The following is a 19884-nucleotide window of genomic DNA, read 5'->3' as shown; positions in this document are numbered from 1 at the left end:
ACTGCCTTTGTATTAAAGTCAGCATATTTAACAATGCATTTTTATGGCAGTTGCTGCTGGATTCCAAATCATTTAGAATGAACAATGTTCCTGTTTTTATGCTTAATAATCCTCTGTTTGGCTGAGGACTTCTGCAGTTTTGAGTGCTAAAAGTGTTATTAATATGAATTATTGTTTAAATTCTGTTCACTTTGCATTCCGGTCTGTTGATCCTAAATGAGCCTAATTATACATGGTTATTAAGACCTCATGAGTTGTAACTTTTAGTCCTTGCTTGCTTAGAAATCATCTATTTCAATGCTGGCTAACTCACAAATCTTCAAATTCATGGAGTATTCATATTTATGGTTTTTGTTTATGTTGTTTTTCTATGAACAGCATGCTTAAAATGCATTACAGCTGTTTATAATTATTTATAAATGATTATTTTTTGGGCACAGTAGGTAGGTAGGGTTGTCGCCTCACAGCAAAAAGGTCGCTGGTTCGAGCCTCGGCTCGGTCAGTTGGCGTTTCTATGTGGAGTTTGCATGTTCTTCCGTGTTGGCGTGGGTTTCCTCCAGGTGGTCCAGTTTCCCCAGCCTGATCTCACGAGAAAACGTAAGTATTTTACGTTTCGCCAGTTTAGTGGCTAATTCGTACACATTTGTACAAGTTCAGTTGTACGAAATGGTGCGATTTTAAAAAGGTGGCGTGGCACCTAACCCCACCCCTAACCCCAACCATCATTGGGGGATGAGCAAATCATACTAAATTGTACAAATTAGATCGTACGAATTCATACAAATTAGCCACTAAATGAAAAAGTTACAAATTGCCGTGAGATTGTGTTGGTTTCCTCCACAGTCCAAAGACATGCGGTACAGGTGAATTGGGTAGGCTAAATTGTCCTTAGTGTATGAGTGTGAATGAGAGTGTATGGATGTTTCCCAGAGCAACTCCAGATTAATAAAGGGACTAAGCCGAAAAGAAAATGAACGAATGAATGAATGAATGAATGAATGAATGAATGAATGAATGAACTAACAAACAAACGAACGAACGAACAAACGAACGAACGAACGAACAAACGAACGAACGAACGAACGAACGAATGAATGAATGAACGAATGAATGAATGATTATGATTATTTTCTTAGCACTGCCCCATATTTGGCATTACAGTATGTTTTAGGGGTGGGAATCTTTAGGAACTTCCAACACAATCTCACGGCAATTCGTAACTTTTTGATTTAGTGGCTAATTCGTATAAATTTGTATGATCTAATTCGTACAGTTTAGTATGATTTGCTCATCACCCAATGATGGTTGGGGTTAGGGGTGTTGTTGGGTGCCACGCCTCCTCTTAAAAATTGTACATTTTGTTATGACTGAACTCGTACAAATTTGTATGAATCAGCCACTAAACTGACAAAACGTAAAATACTTACGTTTCCTCTTGAGATCAGGCTAAAAGTTCACTATCCATTTCCGATTCCAAAATGATTCTTGATCTTTTATATATATTTTTTCTATTTTGTCAGCTGTGCAAAAAAAATCTTAGCAACTTTACATTTTAACCAGAATTAGAGTTTCCATGCTGCTGTTAATGATTGAATTATATTTTCCAGCATGAAATGAGTTTTGAACATAACATTGAAACAAAGAAAAATTATTCTAAGAACTAGTCCACTGCCATGCAGATTCAAGCGAAGCTGCATTCAATGCTTTTAATGGAAACCCACTAACATAACAGGACAACAGAGAGGTTAACAATACAAGACCGGACAAAGTCTAACCAAAAATCAGGAGTATAAATACACCAGACATGATCAGCTAATGACAAACAGAGGTGTAAACACAGCTGAAACTAATGGCTCGCTTCCACTGAGTGGCACGGTACAGTTCGGGTCAGTATGGGTCACCTTTATCAGGCTTGCTTTTACACTACCAAGGGTACCCTTTTGGTGAGTGTGGTGTATGACAGAAAGTTTAAGTCGACATCATTCTCATTCGAATAAATGTCTACAGTAAAGCCGTACAGGTTCGTTCACATATCATATGAGAAGCACTTCTCACAAAACAGATGCTGTACACATATAAATACTTGTTTATAAATGTTTATTACTAACTTTTGTATGAACATATTTTGATTATAACTGCAGATCAATGACAGTGCGAAATAGTCTACTGTAACATCAGCAATTATATGAAATAAATGAACATATATGAACACATACAGACCCTTACAGTCTCCGATATGTTACCAATTACAGATAAACTACACACAGCATACATTTAGTCCTTATTTGAGTTCTAAAACAACACGCAACATAGCCCACAGTCAGCGCAACCCTCTCATCTGTGTCTGTAATATTCACCAGCACATGTAGCCTCTGTTAGAGAGTAATTCTGTCATTCCGAGTTAATAATTGTCCAAAAGGAGAAGATAAACATGGCAGTTTGTTTGTGATTCAGGTTGCTCCTGTGTTTTGTCGGGCTTCTCCTTATTTTTCGCGCTTCACTCTCGCGTTTGCCCTTTTCTTTCTGAACGGATCAGATGACGGAGACACTTTAATAATCACACACACGTTATTATCATCATCTCAAGAAGTTAGCTAAGATAGTAAGTTAGTAAGCTCTTTGGAGAAAGCGAATAGCGCTCGCACTTTTAGACGGCCATGTAAAACAACAACAGGACACGGCAGATTTTGTTCTTCTTGTCTTTGTGGCTTTGTGTGTTCATCAAGACAACGACAAGGTTTACTTGAGCTTGGGTCATCCATGGTTCGTTATTATATGCATATAGTATTTTTGTGTAATGTCTCGGCTGTGTATTTAAAAAACCTGGAGGTTCCTTTGTTTTCATTCTGATTAGCTCCACAAGATTGTGACGTATCTCTGTAACCAATCAGCATTCAGCTGCACATGTAGCTCCACCTTTTGGTACCCTTTCTTGTGTTTGGCACCTTTTCAAAAGGGTACCCAAAAAGTGGTACGGGACGGTACGGTTTGGTACGCTTTTTGACAGTGGAAACGGCCATAAAAGCACACCGTACTGTACCATACCACTCAGTCGAAACGGGCCATAATGACCACTAACAAATTGCGAGAAATTTAACAAAGGAATCACATGATAAAACAAAAGCACATGGAAAGCCGCGGTCCAGTATGTCAGTGGTTACAGACTGCAGCGAGGGCATCAAGCAACTGCATGTTCAGACCAGCGATGGCAAAAGTACACACACCCTTTACTCAAGTAGAAGTACAGATACTCATGTTTAAAACGACTCTAGTAAAAGTTGAAGTACTGACTACACTTTTGTACTCAAGTAAAAGTAAAGAAATACAGCCTGAAATAAGTACTTAAGTAAAAAGTCTTCACTGGTATACCAATTTTAGTTTCATGGTCGTGACTACACTGTATATCATGAATACATTTATCCACTTGTTAAGTGTGATTTCACGTGAAATGGCTTCCGGGTCCAAGTGCTCTATGAAACTGTATGTGCAGACTTATCAAATGGTAAAAATACACGTTTACAAAGCGATGTAATACTTTCGAAAATCACAATTGCATTATATATATATATATATAAATATATATATATATATATATATATATATATATATATATATATATATATATATATATATATATATATATATATATATATATATATATATATATATATATCCATGCCTAATATCCAATAGACAGAAAGTGATTATTTTTAATAAATTGTTAAAATTTTGGTATTTGTGATGGTGTTGGTAACTCTGAAGTAACAGGATTTCATCCGTTACCGATACGTCACAGCTTATCAAGGGAATACAAGATAACGTACATTTCTAATTTTATTTATTTTATTATTATTTTTTTTAAGTCTGTTGCCACTTTTCAGCTGCAAAGTAGCCATATTATTGCAGTAGTCTATTCTAAACATACTGTAAATATTCTGTCTATTTATTGTATTTATTTATTTAGTACTAACTGTACAAATGTTGACAAAAAAAAGTACATGATTGTTAGGTTTACAGTATCATTAGAGGTACAGTACCATACCTGTCAACCCTTTCGTTTTTCTCTGGATTCTCCTTTATTTTACAGTTCTGTCCCGCTATTATCCCGTAAAGGTATTTTCCCGTATTTCTCCAGAATTTTCAGTCTTTCTGTAAATGGTCAATATTGGTGGGGTTCGATAACGTTAAATGTGTGCATTTCTAAAGCAACACCCCTGTTATAGCTATTAATTTTATTAAGCTGAACTGTTTGCTTATTTATTTGCTGATAATGTATACCATTTTTATTTTAATTTATAAATAATAATAATGAAAAATATTACCAACCATTTAACTGTTTATTTACAATGAAACACAGCTCCAGAAGAAAATATTTAGTAATTGGGGGGTAGGGGGTGGGTTGACAGGTATGTACAATTGACAGTTATGTACAGTACACCATAGTCGGAAGTGGACAAAGACTTTAACCCCATTTAAATGCCAGATTTGAACAGTAATGCGTTTCTTGTTTTACCTGTGATCCGATCGACCAAATTGCATCTTATTACTAGGCCCACACGGAATCTGCACGCGCTGAATTCCGCAGATTTCTGCAGATTTTTAGCCCATTTTTAATTCTGTTTATTTACTTAAGTAAATGTGTAAATCTGAATTTATTCAGTTTTTATTAAGTAATTTATTACTTTTTATTTAATATATTAAGGTTTTAGTTATGATACTCTGCTGGATACTCCCAAAATAATTCCGCAGAAAACCGCAGATTTTTACCAAAATTCTCAGCAGAAATAGCAATAAACGTCCGCAGATTCTGTCTGTCCCTGCTTATTACCCAGTTTAAACATGACATCAGTCATGTTTACATCGCGGACTCCCTTTGTCTCATCCATGTTTGCCGTTACCATGGTAAGCTTAAATAAATAAGCCTAGAGGGTGCGGTGGAGGTTGAAAAAGCAGTGTTGCATGCATGCAATGACAAATAGATTAACAGAATCAAAAAGGCGTCCAAATAATGTAAAGAATATTCAAAATCCGCCATAATTCAGATTCCACACATTATTTACCTAGATTTCTGCATTAGTTGAGTTCATGAACTTAACATCTTCACTTTGCTAAACTTTGCCTTCCCGCCTCATCATTTCTCCTCAAATTCCTCGCCTGTGGCAGCAACGCATCTCACCAGGGAGTCGATATTCAGTAGCAAATACAAAGGTTTTCTGTTATGTTCATGATTTCATACTTCAAAGACTTTCATTGTTGCTTTCCCTTGAGTCCTGGCTTCTAAGATGGCTGAAAACTTGAGTGTAATATTGATATGTGTTGTGTGTGTATGTGAGTGAGAGTGTGTTTTCCATTGGAAGGTAGAACAGGCCTATAGCTGTCACAATCCCAGAAGGCCACACGCTTGTTTAGAAAGAGCCCGATAAGTCCAGCATCATCAAGATTTTGTCAAAAGTGCAAATGCTTTTGTTTGGGAGATAGCAGGCAGTATATCTCTGTGGCCTCAGTCTTTCTTTTTTTACGTGTGATAAATGCACAGCATAATACCCCCGCAAGATTATTGCTTCAGCAGCCTCAGGATAGCTGATGGCAAAAAAACAAGACCTATTTGTCTCCTTTTTTCCCCTCTTCTCTCTCACTTTATTTTTTTTGCACTGTTGTCAGCATAGGGTCAGATATTGAAACTAGATCTTGATAACATCAGCCTGGAATGAGGAAAATGGTTTCAGACTCACAGCGATCACACCATGAGAAATGTGAAGAAAGATCTCGCAAGATAAGACATTCAATAAAAACTACTTTTTTTTTTTTTTTTTTTTTGAGGGAATATGTGGCGCTTGCCAGTGCGGAACTCACCTACACAGTATTATCACCTATACTGGGAGGTTGCCAAGACTGTTTATGGAGGTTTCTAGTGTAGCTTGATGTTATTGAATTCCAAGTCTTATTGATATTATGTGACAAGTTGTACAATAATGCATTATATATATATATATATATATATATATATATATATATATATATATATATATATATATATATATATATATATTTATATATTAGGGATGTAACAGTATCAGAATAATATCAGGACAGTATCAGTAATACCTCGGTATGAATGGCACGGTACGGAGAATTTCACAGTACAGTAATACCTCGGTATGAATGTCACGGTACGGTATTTATTGAATCATTTACAGGAAATACAAAACTAATGAAAATACCCCAAAAAAGTGCCAAAAGTGTCAATGACATACAAAATAGCCATCTATCTGTAAGCTTTGAAACAGGAACTTCAATTTTTCAATTTTAATAACAAAAAATTATTAAACCATGTAAAAAAATAAAGTTTCAACTTAGTATTGTTAAAAACTCATCACATTTAACATTTAATCACTCACTCACTCACTTAGATAGAGATGGGTTTTAAGGAAAATTATATAACTATAATCTGGTAAAAGCTGGTATCTCTGGGCATTTACAATGTCCCCTGCAACAGAAAAAAAACCCTCTCATTTGGGACTGAGGTTTCTGAGACAGAGATATGACTTGGCCCAGGTTGACAGCAGTGGGTAACGTTGTGCATTGTCTTTCCCCCACTTGAGAGGACAAGCCAGGGGTAAGATAGAGGTCTCTTTGCGGTACAAGTCAATGTCTGCATCAATCTGAACAGTGTGCTGTGTTTCTGCAGTCCCCATGACTGGTATTAACTTGCAGGCACGTGCACACATAGGGCTCAACCTGTGCAGTGCACAAGCCCTTTTTAGTCTTGGATAGAAAGTGCCCTTCCAAAATGATCAAAAGTGCCCCCGCAACGCAACACACCCTCAGTCCCGCCCAACACGACAACACCGCTATTCAGTACGCGCGCGGCGTCAACAACAACACCCCCAACCGAAATGCTTCCACACATCCGATTTAAAACCCGCTTTAGGTTCAATAATTTCCAGCTCTTTTTCATCCCCGCTACTAGCAACACACTCCATTTCTGCATTACTGGATCTGTAGCGACAACAGACCATGAAGGATGATGGCCATGCCTGAGCTGATGGGAATTGTAGTTTCCGCTACCTCCCGTTCATTTCATTTGCCTGAGCAAATTTTCTCAGAAGACCTATAGTTTTACTAAGTCATGCGACTACGGTAATATTGAAAAAAATTGCTATTGCGGTATGACGGTATTTACAATACCATTATATCCCTAATATATACCCTGATCATTTGGAATATGTTGCACTTCAAAATATATATGCTGTATAACATTTATTTTGTTATTCAAGTAATCTCTTTCAATCTTAGCAACACCGTTAACAATTATTAATAATTATTAACAATTAAATAGACATAAGTATAATAAATTAAGAGTAAATGATGACAGAATTATATGTGGTTAAATAGTTTTGGCAAAACTTTGGTAACAATTTTACAAGGTATTAGTTCCATTTTCCAACAAATTAATTTCAAACAAATTAATAAGTAAACTTAATTTTAACATTAACAAATGTAACTTTGTATTTGATTAATGTATTAATCAATATGTGAGTTGAGCTAACTGACAATAAATAGATTAATGTTTATTCTAGTATTAACAAACGTTAATAGTTGCAGTGATATTTGTTGCTTATTATTCGTTTCGCATTAATCTTAACTAATAGACTCCATTGCACAATGTTACCATAATAAATTAAAAATAACATGTTATCTGTGCTTAAAATGTTATTTTAAAGGTATGGATTTATTCGGGATGTTATTATTGTCATTTAAAAAAACTACAGGATGCCTACTATTTTGCCAGCTGAAACGGGTTTATGCTTTTTAGATTTCTGAATCACCTTGAATTGAATGTATGTCACTGTGGATAAATGCATCTGCCAAATATATAAATGTAAATGTAAGGCTGGTACTGCTGAGACAGGGGCTTCACTTGACACTTACTTGCATGTGTCATATTTCTCATACAGCATTAAAAGCACAGTGAAGATCAGTTTTAGGATCATGAATATTCACCAAACAGTGTTGTTTCTTTGCATAAACCTAGCATTTTAATTTAAATATGTTCTACATGCATCAGCTCATCCAAAAAAAAAAATTACTTAATTTAATCACAATAAAACCGTTAATCATCAATTTAGCTTATTTTTATCTATGGCCTAAACTTTATATAAATGTGCCTTTACATCAAGCACTATTTACTCCAAGTTTGACAGTATAATATGAATAAACCAGGCTCTGGTATATTTCAAATGTAATTGACAAACGAACTGAACATTGAACACAATTCCTCACTTAAGTTATCTTTTACGGAGCTCGTTTTGGCTCCTTAAGACCTTAATTCTTTCGTTCAAAATATTTGTTCCTTCATTAGTTCCTTTGTTCATTCATTCGTTCATTCCTTGCTTCCTTTCCCTCTTTAGTTTGTTCAGTCCTTCCTTGAATCTTTCTTTCATTCATTTGGTCCTTTCTTTCTTCATTAGTTCGGTCCTTCCTTCCATTTTTCATTGCTCCATTTAGTGCAGTCAACTTTTTTTTTTTTTTTACAGTCGACATCTATTTTCTCATCAGTGACATCCAAACTATTAAAAGTCTGTGCATCAATGTGTGTGAAGATTTTGGTCATCTTCTAGGACATGTTTAATGTTTCCAAAAGGTTTGCTGCATTTATAAAGCGTCCATGTGTTGATGTTGTTCAGTATCGATTTACTTTTTTATGTGTGATTTAATTGGACAGGAATCACAGGACTGATTTTTCTACTTTAGCCAATCAACATTGGAATGAAAAAATAAAGTAGTGACTGCAGGTTGAAGGAAAGTCGTGGAGTAAAAATACCAATACTGCACTAAAAATGTACTCAAAGGAAAATAAAAATTACTACTTAATAAAGTACAATTCCTGAGAAAAAAAAATCAATTACAGTAATTTGAGTATTTGTAATTAGTTACTTTACACCACTGGTCAGAACCTTAGTTTAACATCTCATCTGAAAAACAACACTCACTGACAGTATAGTGTCCCCGTTACTATATTGAGGCATCAAGACTCACACAGACCGATTGAGCACTCCGTCCTAGCCTCTCAAACACTACTTTCAACAGCAACCTAGTTTTTCCATGTGGTCTCCCATCCAGGGGCTAACCAAGCTCAGCCCTGCTAAGCTTCAGTGAGTAACCAATCTTGGGCTGTAAGGTGAAATGGCTGTGGCAATTCTGACGAACAGTTGATGACAGGAAATTAAATTAACCAGTCTATCATCTACATGTATAAACATATATTAATACCATAGATTAAAACAAGTAATTCAAGCAAAACATCTAAAAAATCAAGCATTTCCCATAAACACAGTCCCTTTTTTATGACTCAACTCAGAGAGATCTAGTGGCTGGGCATAAAGTCAACATTTAATTTACGTTGCTTGTCCAGAACATCTGCATATTTTATAGCACGATTAAGACATTCGAATTAAGCAGGTCATCTAAATTAAATAGGCCAGTCAAAAAAAATAAAATAAATAAATAAAAAAACAGAACACTATATATCCTAACCCTCTTTAACATAACCTACTGAAAATCAACTGGATCTGAATTCATGCAGTTTTTTTTCAATTTCCTTTGCTTGTCTAGAACATTTGCATATTTTAAATCATGAGTAGAACATGCAAATGAAGCTAGACATCACAAATGAACTAGGTCAGTAACTTTCCATAAATTGTCTATTTAGGTAAACTTTTCTTTTATTCTAGCCTCGCAGAGGAGAACAATTACATTATTCAAGCATTGGACTCGCATTTTAAATGAACAGCAATCATTTTATAACACAGCTCCTTCTTTTACCACAAAGCCAAGCTTTACACACACACACGCACACACAATTAATCACAGACTTCATTTAATGAACAATTTAGTGACTAAGAATCAGATCAAGCCTTCAGAGAACTCGGTGAGCAAATGGCCAGCTTTCCATCCTTGCAGAAGTTGCATGTAGCATTCCTCCATTATGACTTTCCTGCTCCTTTCTTTCCCTGATGATTTTTTCACTCTCTGATCTGCGGCTGGAGTTAAAAAGTCACTCCACTCTGCTTTTGTCTACAATGTCTCTTTTTGGTCTGTTTTTCCACAGAGCCAGCTATTACAGGAAAGGAGGCCGCGCTATGCTGCCAGTCAAATGGATGCCTCCTGAGGCCTTCATGGAAGGAATCTTTACCTCAAAGACAGATACATGGTGAGCTCTGTAATATAATTACATATTTAAGAGACTCATTTGCTTCTCATTCTGGCATATGCTACAGCAGCCCCACTGTGTTTCACACTATACTCTTTTTCGGTAATTACTGTGCTTTCATCTCACTCAACCCTTCACTTTTCCCCCATTTTATATGATTTTCAGGTCATTTGGAGTTTTGCTGTGGGAGATCTTCTCACTCGGCTATATGCCGTACCCAAGCCGCAGTAACCAAGAGGTATTGGAGTTTGTTACTAATGGAGGCCGGATGGACCCACCCAAGAACTGCCCTGGGCCAGTGTGAGTGATCTTTTAATGCACACCCAATTATACTTAATTATTATATTTAATCCACACCATGGATTAAAAGTTCGACAACATCATTGTTTGATGCATATGCATTTCAATGCTTAGTTTCCCAGTCTTCAACAACTGCCCCTCTGCTTTGATTTCTGGAACTGAAAACAGGCTAATCAAATAATAATAATAAAACTTTCCTAACTGGAATTTTTTATTTAGTTTCTAATCTAATCTGGGCATCATCTTGCAGAGCTGTTCTTTGAAACAAAATCTGAAGAAAGCTTTTTTTTTAATCTATGAAATAACTCATTCAATCGAGACAGTAATACTTTGATATCTAATAAAGATTAATTTATTATTTTCTATGGAAAATAGGTACCGCATAATGACACAGAGCTGGCAGCATCAACCAGAGGACCGACCAAATTTCTCTACTATTCTGGAGAGGATTGACTATTGTCTGCAGGTACTACATCTCAAAATCATGTCTATTCATGCAATGCAACAGTAGGTTTGCCTCTTTCCACTGAGTGGTACCGTTCAGTAAAGTGTGGTTTGGTACAGGTAAATACCATATAATACACATAGTTTTTCAACCCAAGCTCATTCTGGAAACGTAGCCAGCAGATGTTTTTTGGAGACCATGAATTACGTGGCCGGAGGTTCGTATGGCCGCATTTTGTTTTTTTTGAGCGAACACTGCGGGGCGGTTTGTGTGATGCCGCTCCTCCTCTTCGCACTCGCCGGCTGACGGCTCGCCTCCGTGTAGAGGGCTTTCCTGTGTCAATCAGTTTGTCAGCTTAGCTCGCGGCATTTTGTCGGTGGAGCGGAGGCCCGGAGGAGGAGGAGTCGGCCACGGCGACAACCGGAATCGATTCCGGGGAACAGCAGCTCCAGAAATCAGATAAGATAAAAAACAAAATCCAAAAAATAAAGGCAAACGAGTTCGCGACAGGGCGAGAATGCGGCAAGATCCAAAAACGCGATTAAAATTGGACCAGGGCTTTTTTTTTTTTCTGGACGGCTTTTGCAAATCGTCACTTGGGTTTAGGGAAGGAGGAGGAGGAGGAGGAGAGCGGCTGGGACGGCCGATTGGCTGCCCAGTCAATCGTTCAGTCATTCAGCCAGTCAGTCGGATGGACGGTCGATCTACAGCAGCTCTTCACGCAAGAACAGCGTGAATGCGAACGGCGCATGCTCCCGAGAGGCATTCGAGATGTGAAAAAGCGCGCACAGCGGTCTCTCGCGGATTGGTGAAAACAAAAACTGCTCGAATACGTACCTCCCCGGAAGAATTTCGCAGTTTCCAGAAACGTCCGCGGGGCTACGTTTCCACAATGAGCCTGAGTTGTAGTTTTTCCTGGTTCCTAAGGTGGTATCCAGATTCGTTTCTGCAGCTTCATTGCTATGAACCCTCTGGGGGGAGCAAATAAGCTGGAATTTCCGCAAATACTTGCATCTACATAAAGCTTCAAAAGCAATTGTTTTTAAAAAGTTTTGTAATCTATATGAAACAAAGCCTAATAAATTCCCATGTCTGCCATTCAAATACAAATCACTTGCAACAACACCACCCACAAACTTGTAAACAAAGAAGTCTCTGTCATTTTAAAAAGATAATTGCTGTACAGAATAAGAATATATTGGTAATTGCTACAGAAGACCAGCATGATTGGACGAGATATTATTCAGAGATATAATGCCTGTGGTGGAGGTGGTGGAGGAACTGAGAACGACTGCCTTAAAGGGTCTTTGCTGCAGGTCACCCTGATCAGGCTTGCATTTACACTGCCAACAGTACCCTTACAATATTGGTGTGGTGTACAACATAAAGCGTTTGATGTAATTCTCGTTCAAAGAAGAAAGCCACACAGGTCATTCAAAAAACAAATCTTTTGCATGCTCAAATTCATCGTTTCGAAAATAGACACATTGCAAGCTTGCGTAAATAGGGAGAGAAAGTGGTGCCCCTTGCATTTTCCTTACTTTTAGACTCAACATCTGAATGGTCCGATAGATAACAATGCAAGACTTACAGCAGATACTGTTGTTGCTTTTAGGCAGGTGAATGTTTGTCACAGAAAACAAGCTTTGTTAAAGCTCGAGTTGAGCATCATGTATCCCTGCACTCAGACGTTGCATTGTGCTTCCGGTATTGTTGATTGCCTGGCTTGTTTCACATGCAAGTGACAATTTTCTGTAACCAATAGCATTCGGCAGCGGGTCTAGCTCCACCATTTTGGTTCTGTACTGTATCGAAATATTGATATGGTATGGTTTGCATGATTGTACTGTATCAAACCACACTGCTCAGTGGAAATGAGCCATTAGATTTGTTTTTATCACCAGTCTGTGTTGGTTGGGTAAATAATACACTTTCAATTTCCCTAGGACCCTGATGTGGTAAACGTGCCTTTGCCTGTTGAATATGGCCCAATCCCTGAGGAAGAGGAGAGGGTACCTATGCGCCCTGAGGACCCTTCTGCCCCATCCTTGCTTGTGTCCCCCCAGGGCACAGAGGATGTTCCATCTGCCACCCACTCCGCTCAATCGAAAAAAGATGGAGAGGCCATTCATATGGCCAACCTCTCCACTGACAGCAAACTACCACCTGTCCCACCATCTCAGCCTCACCCTCATCACCATCTTCAAACCCCGGTAGTCACTGCTCCTGTACCAGCCTCTAAGCCTTCATCTACAACATCAAATGCCCAGGATGGAGGGCATGTGAATTTGGGCTTCATGCAGGCCCACTCATCAGAAAAGGAAAGCCGCAACAGGAAGCCCACCAACTTGTGGAACCCCACCTATGGCTCGTGGTTTCTACAGCAGCAACAGAAAAGGCAGCAAGTACAGGCACAAAGGCAGACAAGCGGTCCAAGGATCCCTGGTGAAGGACAGGAACAAGTAGGCCGGACTGTGACAGTAGCTGAAGCTCTAGGCCTGCAGCAACAGCACAAACAACAGCAGTACCAACAGCAGCTCCAGCGTCAACAGCAGCAGCAGCAGCAGCAGCAGCAACAACAAGGCCTGTGTCGACCACTTTTGCCTCCACCTCCTCCACCTGCCCCTACCCCTTTACTCTTGGATTCAGCTACCCTAGCACCAGTTCCACTCTACAGACTACGCCGCTTCCCTTGTGGGAACATCGGGTATGGCTACCAGGAGCAAGGCCTGCCCATGGAGCCAATGCAAGGGCCACAGCTTCCCCCGCCTCATCCTGGCCAACAGAGGCCCATCTCTTTGACCCGAGCAAGTGGTCCTGAGGACAGTCGCCCGCTTTTGGTCACCATGGGAACAGTGCAGGACTCCAGACTCCCGAAAATGGAAGGGCACAACGCCACTGTGCTGTAACCATGTACATTCTCTATCAGCGCTCACTTTTGCAAAACACTGTGCTATCCATTTATGTCCACCTTTGCCAAGCCCCTTTGCGCTTTTCCTTTGTGCTTTTTCCAAAAATGGAACTCGATCCATTCTGCGCTTGAAACTCTGAAAACCTTGAACGCATCAGTCATTCAAATAAAATGATTTTCATTTGGATAAAGTAATGAAATTGAGTTTCTGAAAGCCACATTTGAGAGACCAAAAAATAAATACATTTAAAAATATAATAAACTGATAAAGCCCTCACAAGGACTAATTCTGTGAAAAAAAGACTATTATATCGATGATATTTTTCCATGATGGGGGAGGAAAAAAAATTTAAACGGGTTTGTTGATGTTTGCTTGCCTGCTTGTTTATTTATTCATTTGTTAATTTATTATTTGGAGGTCATGTAAATTATTAATGGGTGTGCTTGAGAAAGCAAACTGCCCCCATTCATTATGTATCATTTTGTTCACTCTTGGACTTGGTTGGCTTTTAAATGCAGCAGTTTTCATCTATCGTCAAACATAATGAATAGCAGAAATCTCTAATGACTTGTGTGTGCACTTATTCTTGGGTGTGTGAAACTGGTGAGTGTTGGTAGCTTTTTTTTCAACAAGATAGCCTGTTGTTATGGTGTTGGAATAGAAGCCTGAAGCGATTGGTCAGACACCAGTGAGTGAAGGCTCTTTCACAGGACTCATGTCAGAAACCTCAACAATAAATTCTAGGTCATTTAACCATATTGAAATCACAGAAAATTTGTTAATTGAGATCCATTCAGAAAAGCCCCTTCAGATACTTTAAAGCAGGGGTCACCAATCTCGTTCTTGGAGGTCCGGTGCCATGCAGGGTTTAACTAGAACTTGCCTCAACACACCTGCCTGGGTGTTTCAAGTATACCTAGTAAGACCTTGATTAGCTTGTTCAGGTGTGTTTGATTAGGGTTGGAGCTAAAATCTGCAGGACACCAGTCCTCCAGGAACATGTTTGGTGATCCCTGCTTTAAAGGAACACCACTTTTTTTTACAATATGCATGAGTTACTTAAGTCCCTCAAAGTAAAACAGTTGAGTTTTACCTTTTATATTCAGATCCATTCAGCCAATCTCCAAGTCTGACAGGAGCACTTAACTTAGCATAAATACTTGAATTGGGCTAGACCAGTGTTTCTCAACCACAGTCCTGAAGGACCACCAACACTGCATGTTTTGAATGTCTTCTTTGTCCGTCACACCCATTACAGGTCTGTCAGTCTCTGTTAATGAGCTGATAATCTAATTTTAGTGTGTTTGGGTAAGGAGACATGGAAAACGTGCAGACCTGGTTGTTCTTCAGGGACATGGTTAAGACTAGACTATTAGCATCTGGCTCCATAAAAACACAAATAGTTTTGATAATTGTCCTATTAAAATCATGACTCTTCTGAAATTATATTGTGTAAGAAGACTGATGGAGTCTGATATGGCAAGAAACTACATTCTCATTGTCATAATAATAAAAAAAACTTTACTGGCATACCATGGCTGCAGCAGGCGCAATGATATTACACAGCGCTGTTATCTAGTCAGCTAGCTGGGGACTGTTTTCAAGTTCTGCATATTGTAATATCATTGCACCTACTGCAGCCACAATATGGCAGCAAAGTTTCTTGATTATTACACTTAGTACAAAATGTATCTACAGAATCGTAAAGCTTTAAATAGGAAAATTATCACAACTATTTTTGAATGTTTAAAATAAGATTTTTTAAAGTACGTCACTCAATTCGTTCAATTAGTTATGCTAATCGTCAAGCTTTAAATGAGAAAATGATTATAACTTTTTTGAAAATGTATTTTTTTGAGTGAGATGCTAATGTTCTAATCCAATTTAATTATCTATGCTAAGCTTAGCTATGCTAATAGTGTTCCCCCTAACTGGAAGATCTGCTGAATGGATTCAACAATTGTAAAATTATACTGTTTACCTCTTGGGAACTTTTAAAATGATAACATCATCTCAAGGCAATTCGTAACTTTCTGATTTAGTGGCTAAGTCATATGAATTCCTACAATCTCATTTACACAATTTAGTATGATTTGCTCATTCCTCAATGACGGTTGGGTTTAGGGGCGGGGTTGAGTGCCACTCCTCCTTTTTAAAATCATACATTTTTATACAACTGAACCCATACAAATTCGTATGAATTAGCCGCTAAACTGACAAAACGTAAAATAGTTAAGTTTCCTGAGATCACAAAGCTTGCACTATGCCTCTTTGTGACATGTCTTTAAGGCTGATTTACACTTCTGAATCAAGTGATCGACATTATCCACGGTATCTGCACGCAGTTGTGCATTTATACTTCTGCATGCTGTTTGTGTTGCTCTGCAATAACACTTCCAAAACACTAGCAGGCAGTAGGTGTTCATGCTCCTCTGTGTCGAGTTTCTTTGTGGGTTTTTTTTAGCTACAAGTAGCTCAGTCAGAGGTGGGAATCGGTGGACTTGCAACAACTTTAATCATAATGGGAACACAAAACAAAAGTTTCCATCTGGAGCTCCTTCACGAAACTAGACCACACTCATCACTGCTACAAAACCAACCAATCACAGAGCTTGTGCTACACATCGTTGCAACGTGTAGTTACAATATTTAAGTGGTGCACGTCAGTCTCGCTGTCAGTCATGACGAAGGCTATGCAACCGCACGAAGGCTGCACCAGACTATACGCGTGCGCATTGATGCAAAAGTATAAATCCGTCTTTAGCTGGTGAAGGTTATCAACCAGCATGGTCTTTTTGGTGAAGTTATTTGTCTGGAGAGGTTTGGTAGGTTACCTGGATCATCTTAATAGCACAAAATTAAGTTCTTCAATGGATTTTGCTGTACTCAAAGTAATTTGTCCATTTAAAAAAACCAACAGGCTGATTTATACTTCTACGTCAAGTGATCAGCATGACCCATGGCGCCTGCCTTGAGTGTAGTGGTTCATTTATACTTCTGCATGCTGTTAGTGTTACTCTGCAATAACACTTCCGAAACGCTAGCTGGCAGTACGCTTTTATGTTACTCTGTGTCGAGTTTCTTTGCAGGTGTTTTGTTTTTTCTGCTACCTTAATGTACAAGTAGCTAAATCGCTCATTCAGAGGCAGGAACTGGCGGATGTGCAGATAGTATTATTCATAGGGTAAAAACAATACAAAGTTTCCATGTGAAGCTCCATCACGGGCCTCAACACTTGTAAACACTCGCTCTAACGGGTTCACACAGCTCTCGGTCCCACCCACACTAAACACTAACACACTACACAGCTACCGAGCCGACCACACACAGAACTTGTGCTACACATCGTTGGGACGTGTAGTTACATTATTTAAGTGGTGTGTGTCAGCATCGCTGTCAGTCATGACGAGGGTGCCAGATCATACGCATGTGTTTGACGCAGAAGTGTAAATCAGCCTATACAGTTTTTGAGAGGTGCGCATCAGCATTTGGCGTCAGCCATGGTGAGAGGTATGCTACCGCTCAAAGGCTGCGCCAGACTATATGCGTGCGCATTTACGCAGAAGTATAAATTAGTCTTTAACTGGTGAAGGTTATCAACATGCATGGTCTTTTTGGTGATGATATTTGACTGAAGAGGTTTGGTAGGTTACACTAGTTAAGGGGGTTGACACAGAGCTTGCGCTCTGCATCATTGCAATGTGTAGTTACATTTTTGAGAGGTGCACGTCAGCCACAGTGAGGGCTATGCAACTGCATGAAGGTTGTGTCGGAGCATACACTTGACAGAGAAGTATCAATCAGCCTTACTGCTAAATTCTGTGTCGTTTTGGTAATCATAAACTAATTATTATGTTTTTTTTAATAGTTTCAATGTTGATTTCACATTTCAAGAGTTCACACTTAGCTAATGATTGATTATAAAGCTTGTTTGGCATGCTGTTCCAAGAGAGCCCTGAACTCAAAATATCCTAGAGCCCGGGGCTCTCTCCCGTTGCAAGGCGAGAGGGGAGTTTGAGCTTAGGTAGATCGTGAGAACTCCCCTGCTATAGAAGCTAATGAACAGATAGTGAGTGCTCTTAAGAGATAACTACTTACTTACTTACATGTCTATGGCGCTGATTTGTATTAGTCAATTAACTTAAGTTGCATGTTTTTGGATGGTGGGAGGAAACCGGGGGACCCGGGGGAAACCCACGTGAGCACGGGGAGAAAGTGCCATCTCTGCACAGAAACGTCGGCTGGTTTGGTAATGACCAGAACCAAAGACGTTCTTGCTGTGAGGCAACAGTGCTAACCACTGGGCCACCTTGCCTCCCATCTAGGAAAGGAGGAGGAGTAAGGGTGGAAGTGGGGATTCTTCAAAACGAATATAATTGTGGTATGAAACCTAGGGTATTTAAAGTGGCTTAGGAATCGTCTGACTGGTGAATCATGAATTGAATAATGCGGGGCCAGCCACAAGCAAACATAGCACATGATCCTCTCGAAATTAGTTTATAAATAAACTTTACTTAAGGGGGTTTTGACAAGAGTCACGTGAAAGGAATTTGAGTTTACCCTATATAAAACTTTAGCCTAATAATTTCAGTTGTCTGTTTGGCATTTCCAAAATATGTAAGAGCCTTACACCTACATTAGCTATATTTTATGATTCACTGATTCCAGCTTTCACATATAATTTGTTGATTTAACATAAAAAGTTGTTGTTTCAGTCATATTGCTTCAGTTCTGTCAAGCTGCTATTTGAAAATGCAAATGTTGTACGTTCTTTTTTTTATTATTAAAACAGAAAGAAATGCTGTAGTGTCTTTGATAGTGAGGGTTTTACAAAGGAAAATCTTGTGGCAATTTTTTACACTATGTTTTGTTAAATAGTGGTTTAACTGACAAAAAAAATGTTTACCTTTATATTTTATTTTAGTTTTGTTTATCTTTGTTTTAAACCTTCAAGGAAAGTTCTATATTAATACTATTAAATAATTATAACTATGTTTAAAAAAAATCCCTCTTAACTTTTTTTCAATGTTATCTATACATATTGCTTACCATATCAATATGAAATGTTTATTTTATTTATTAATTTGAAACGTTTAATTAACGCAAGGTTTTGGAAGCTGGAGTGATTAAGCATGAAATTGAAAAATAAGGATTTTTAATGTTATTATAATTTATTTTTCATTTCTATTAATTGTTATTTTGATTATTTTTGTTCCTCGCAATGACAAAGTGACCACACTTGTACAAATGTTGTAAAACCTTATTGTATCATGTATCTGTTAATCTCTGTAATTTGACATTCAATGATGAGATCTGAGAAATTAATAAATAACTATTTAATAAGTTTGGCCTCACCCTCGAATGCCAGATGTGTATTAAAAATAACCAGAAAGATCACATATAATCACACAACCTAAAGTATCAGGCGTGAACCATGGTTTTGAATTAATCATGACATTTGAGTGCAAGCTATGATTAATTGGCCAGGCTTTCCATTTAATTTAGTTATTAGCTCTGAACTTTACTCTTCTTAGGTGGTGTTAAAAACAACGTGAACTGTTCGAAAACAAGACAATTAAAAGCAGGAAGCTGGCAGATTATAACATTCTTTGTTAGGAAACACAATTTGTTTTGTTTTGATATTTAAGAGGGGGTTCTGATGATTCTGAAAGAGATGGGTTTTTAATTAGTTGTCAGGAATACTTGATTGTGATTAGCCAGTCACAACATTCCGAGGAGCAAGTTCTCAGCTAATTGGAATGATATATAAAGAGTAATTAACAAGTTAATTTTCATTTTGCAGTGAACTAAACCTTTGGGCTCTATTTTAACTATCTAGGCGCATCTAAGTCTAAAGTGCATGGCGCAAAAGCATTAAGGGCATGTTCAAATACACTTTTGCTATTTTAGTGACGGAAAAAAAATGCTCTGCGCCGCTGCGCATGGTCTAACAGGGTTGCGCTTATTCTCTTAATGACTTATGGGTGTGTTCTGAGAATAAAACCAATCGAATC

At 38.2% G+C, this 19884-nt stretch overlaps 1 protein-coding gene across 2 annotated transcripts in view; it reads left to right on the top strand.

Annotated features, from left to right (window-relative positions):
• The window catches only part of alk (ALK receptor tyrosine kinase), an 859538-nt gene extending 840777 nt beyond the window's left edge, over positions 1 to 18761 (top strand). Inside the window, exons 27-30 of one of the 2 annotated variants that reach the window (XM_087289256.1) lie at positions 10112 to 10213; positions 10379 to 10513; positions 10889 to 10979; positions 12905 to 18761. In XM_087289256.1, the coding sequence (XP_087145382.1) occupies positions 10112 to 10213; positions 10379 to 10513; positions 10889 to 10979; positions 12905 to 13867 (1291 nt within the window). In that variant the 3' untranslated portion in view covers positions 13868 to 18761. 2 annotated transcript variants of the gene reach the window in all.
• Positions 18762 to 19884: the final 1123 nt, after the last annotated feature.

Source organism: Danio rerio, chromosome 17 (assembly GCF_052040795.2).
Source record: "Danio rerio strain M-AB ecotype USA chromosome 17, GRCz13ab, whole genome shotgun sequence".
Lineage (NCBI taxonomy): Eukaryota > Metazoa > Chordata > Actinopteri > Cypriniformes > Danionidae > Danio > Danio rerio.
This window is presented reverse-complemented; position numbering and strand designations above follow the sequence as displayed.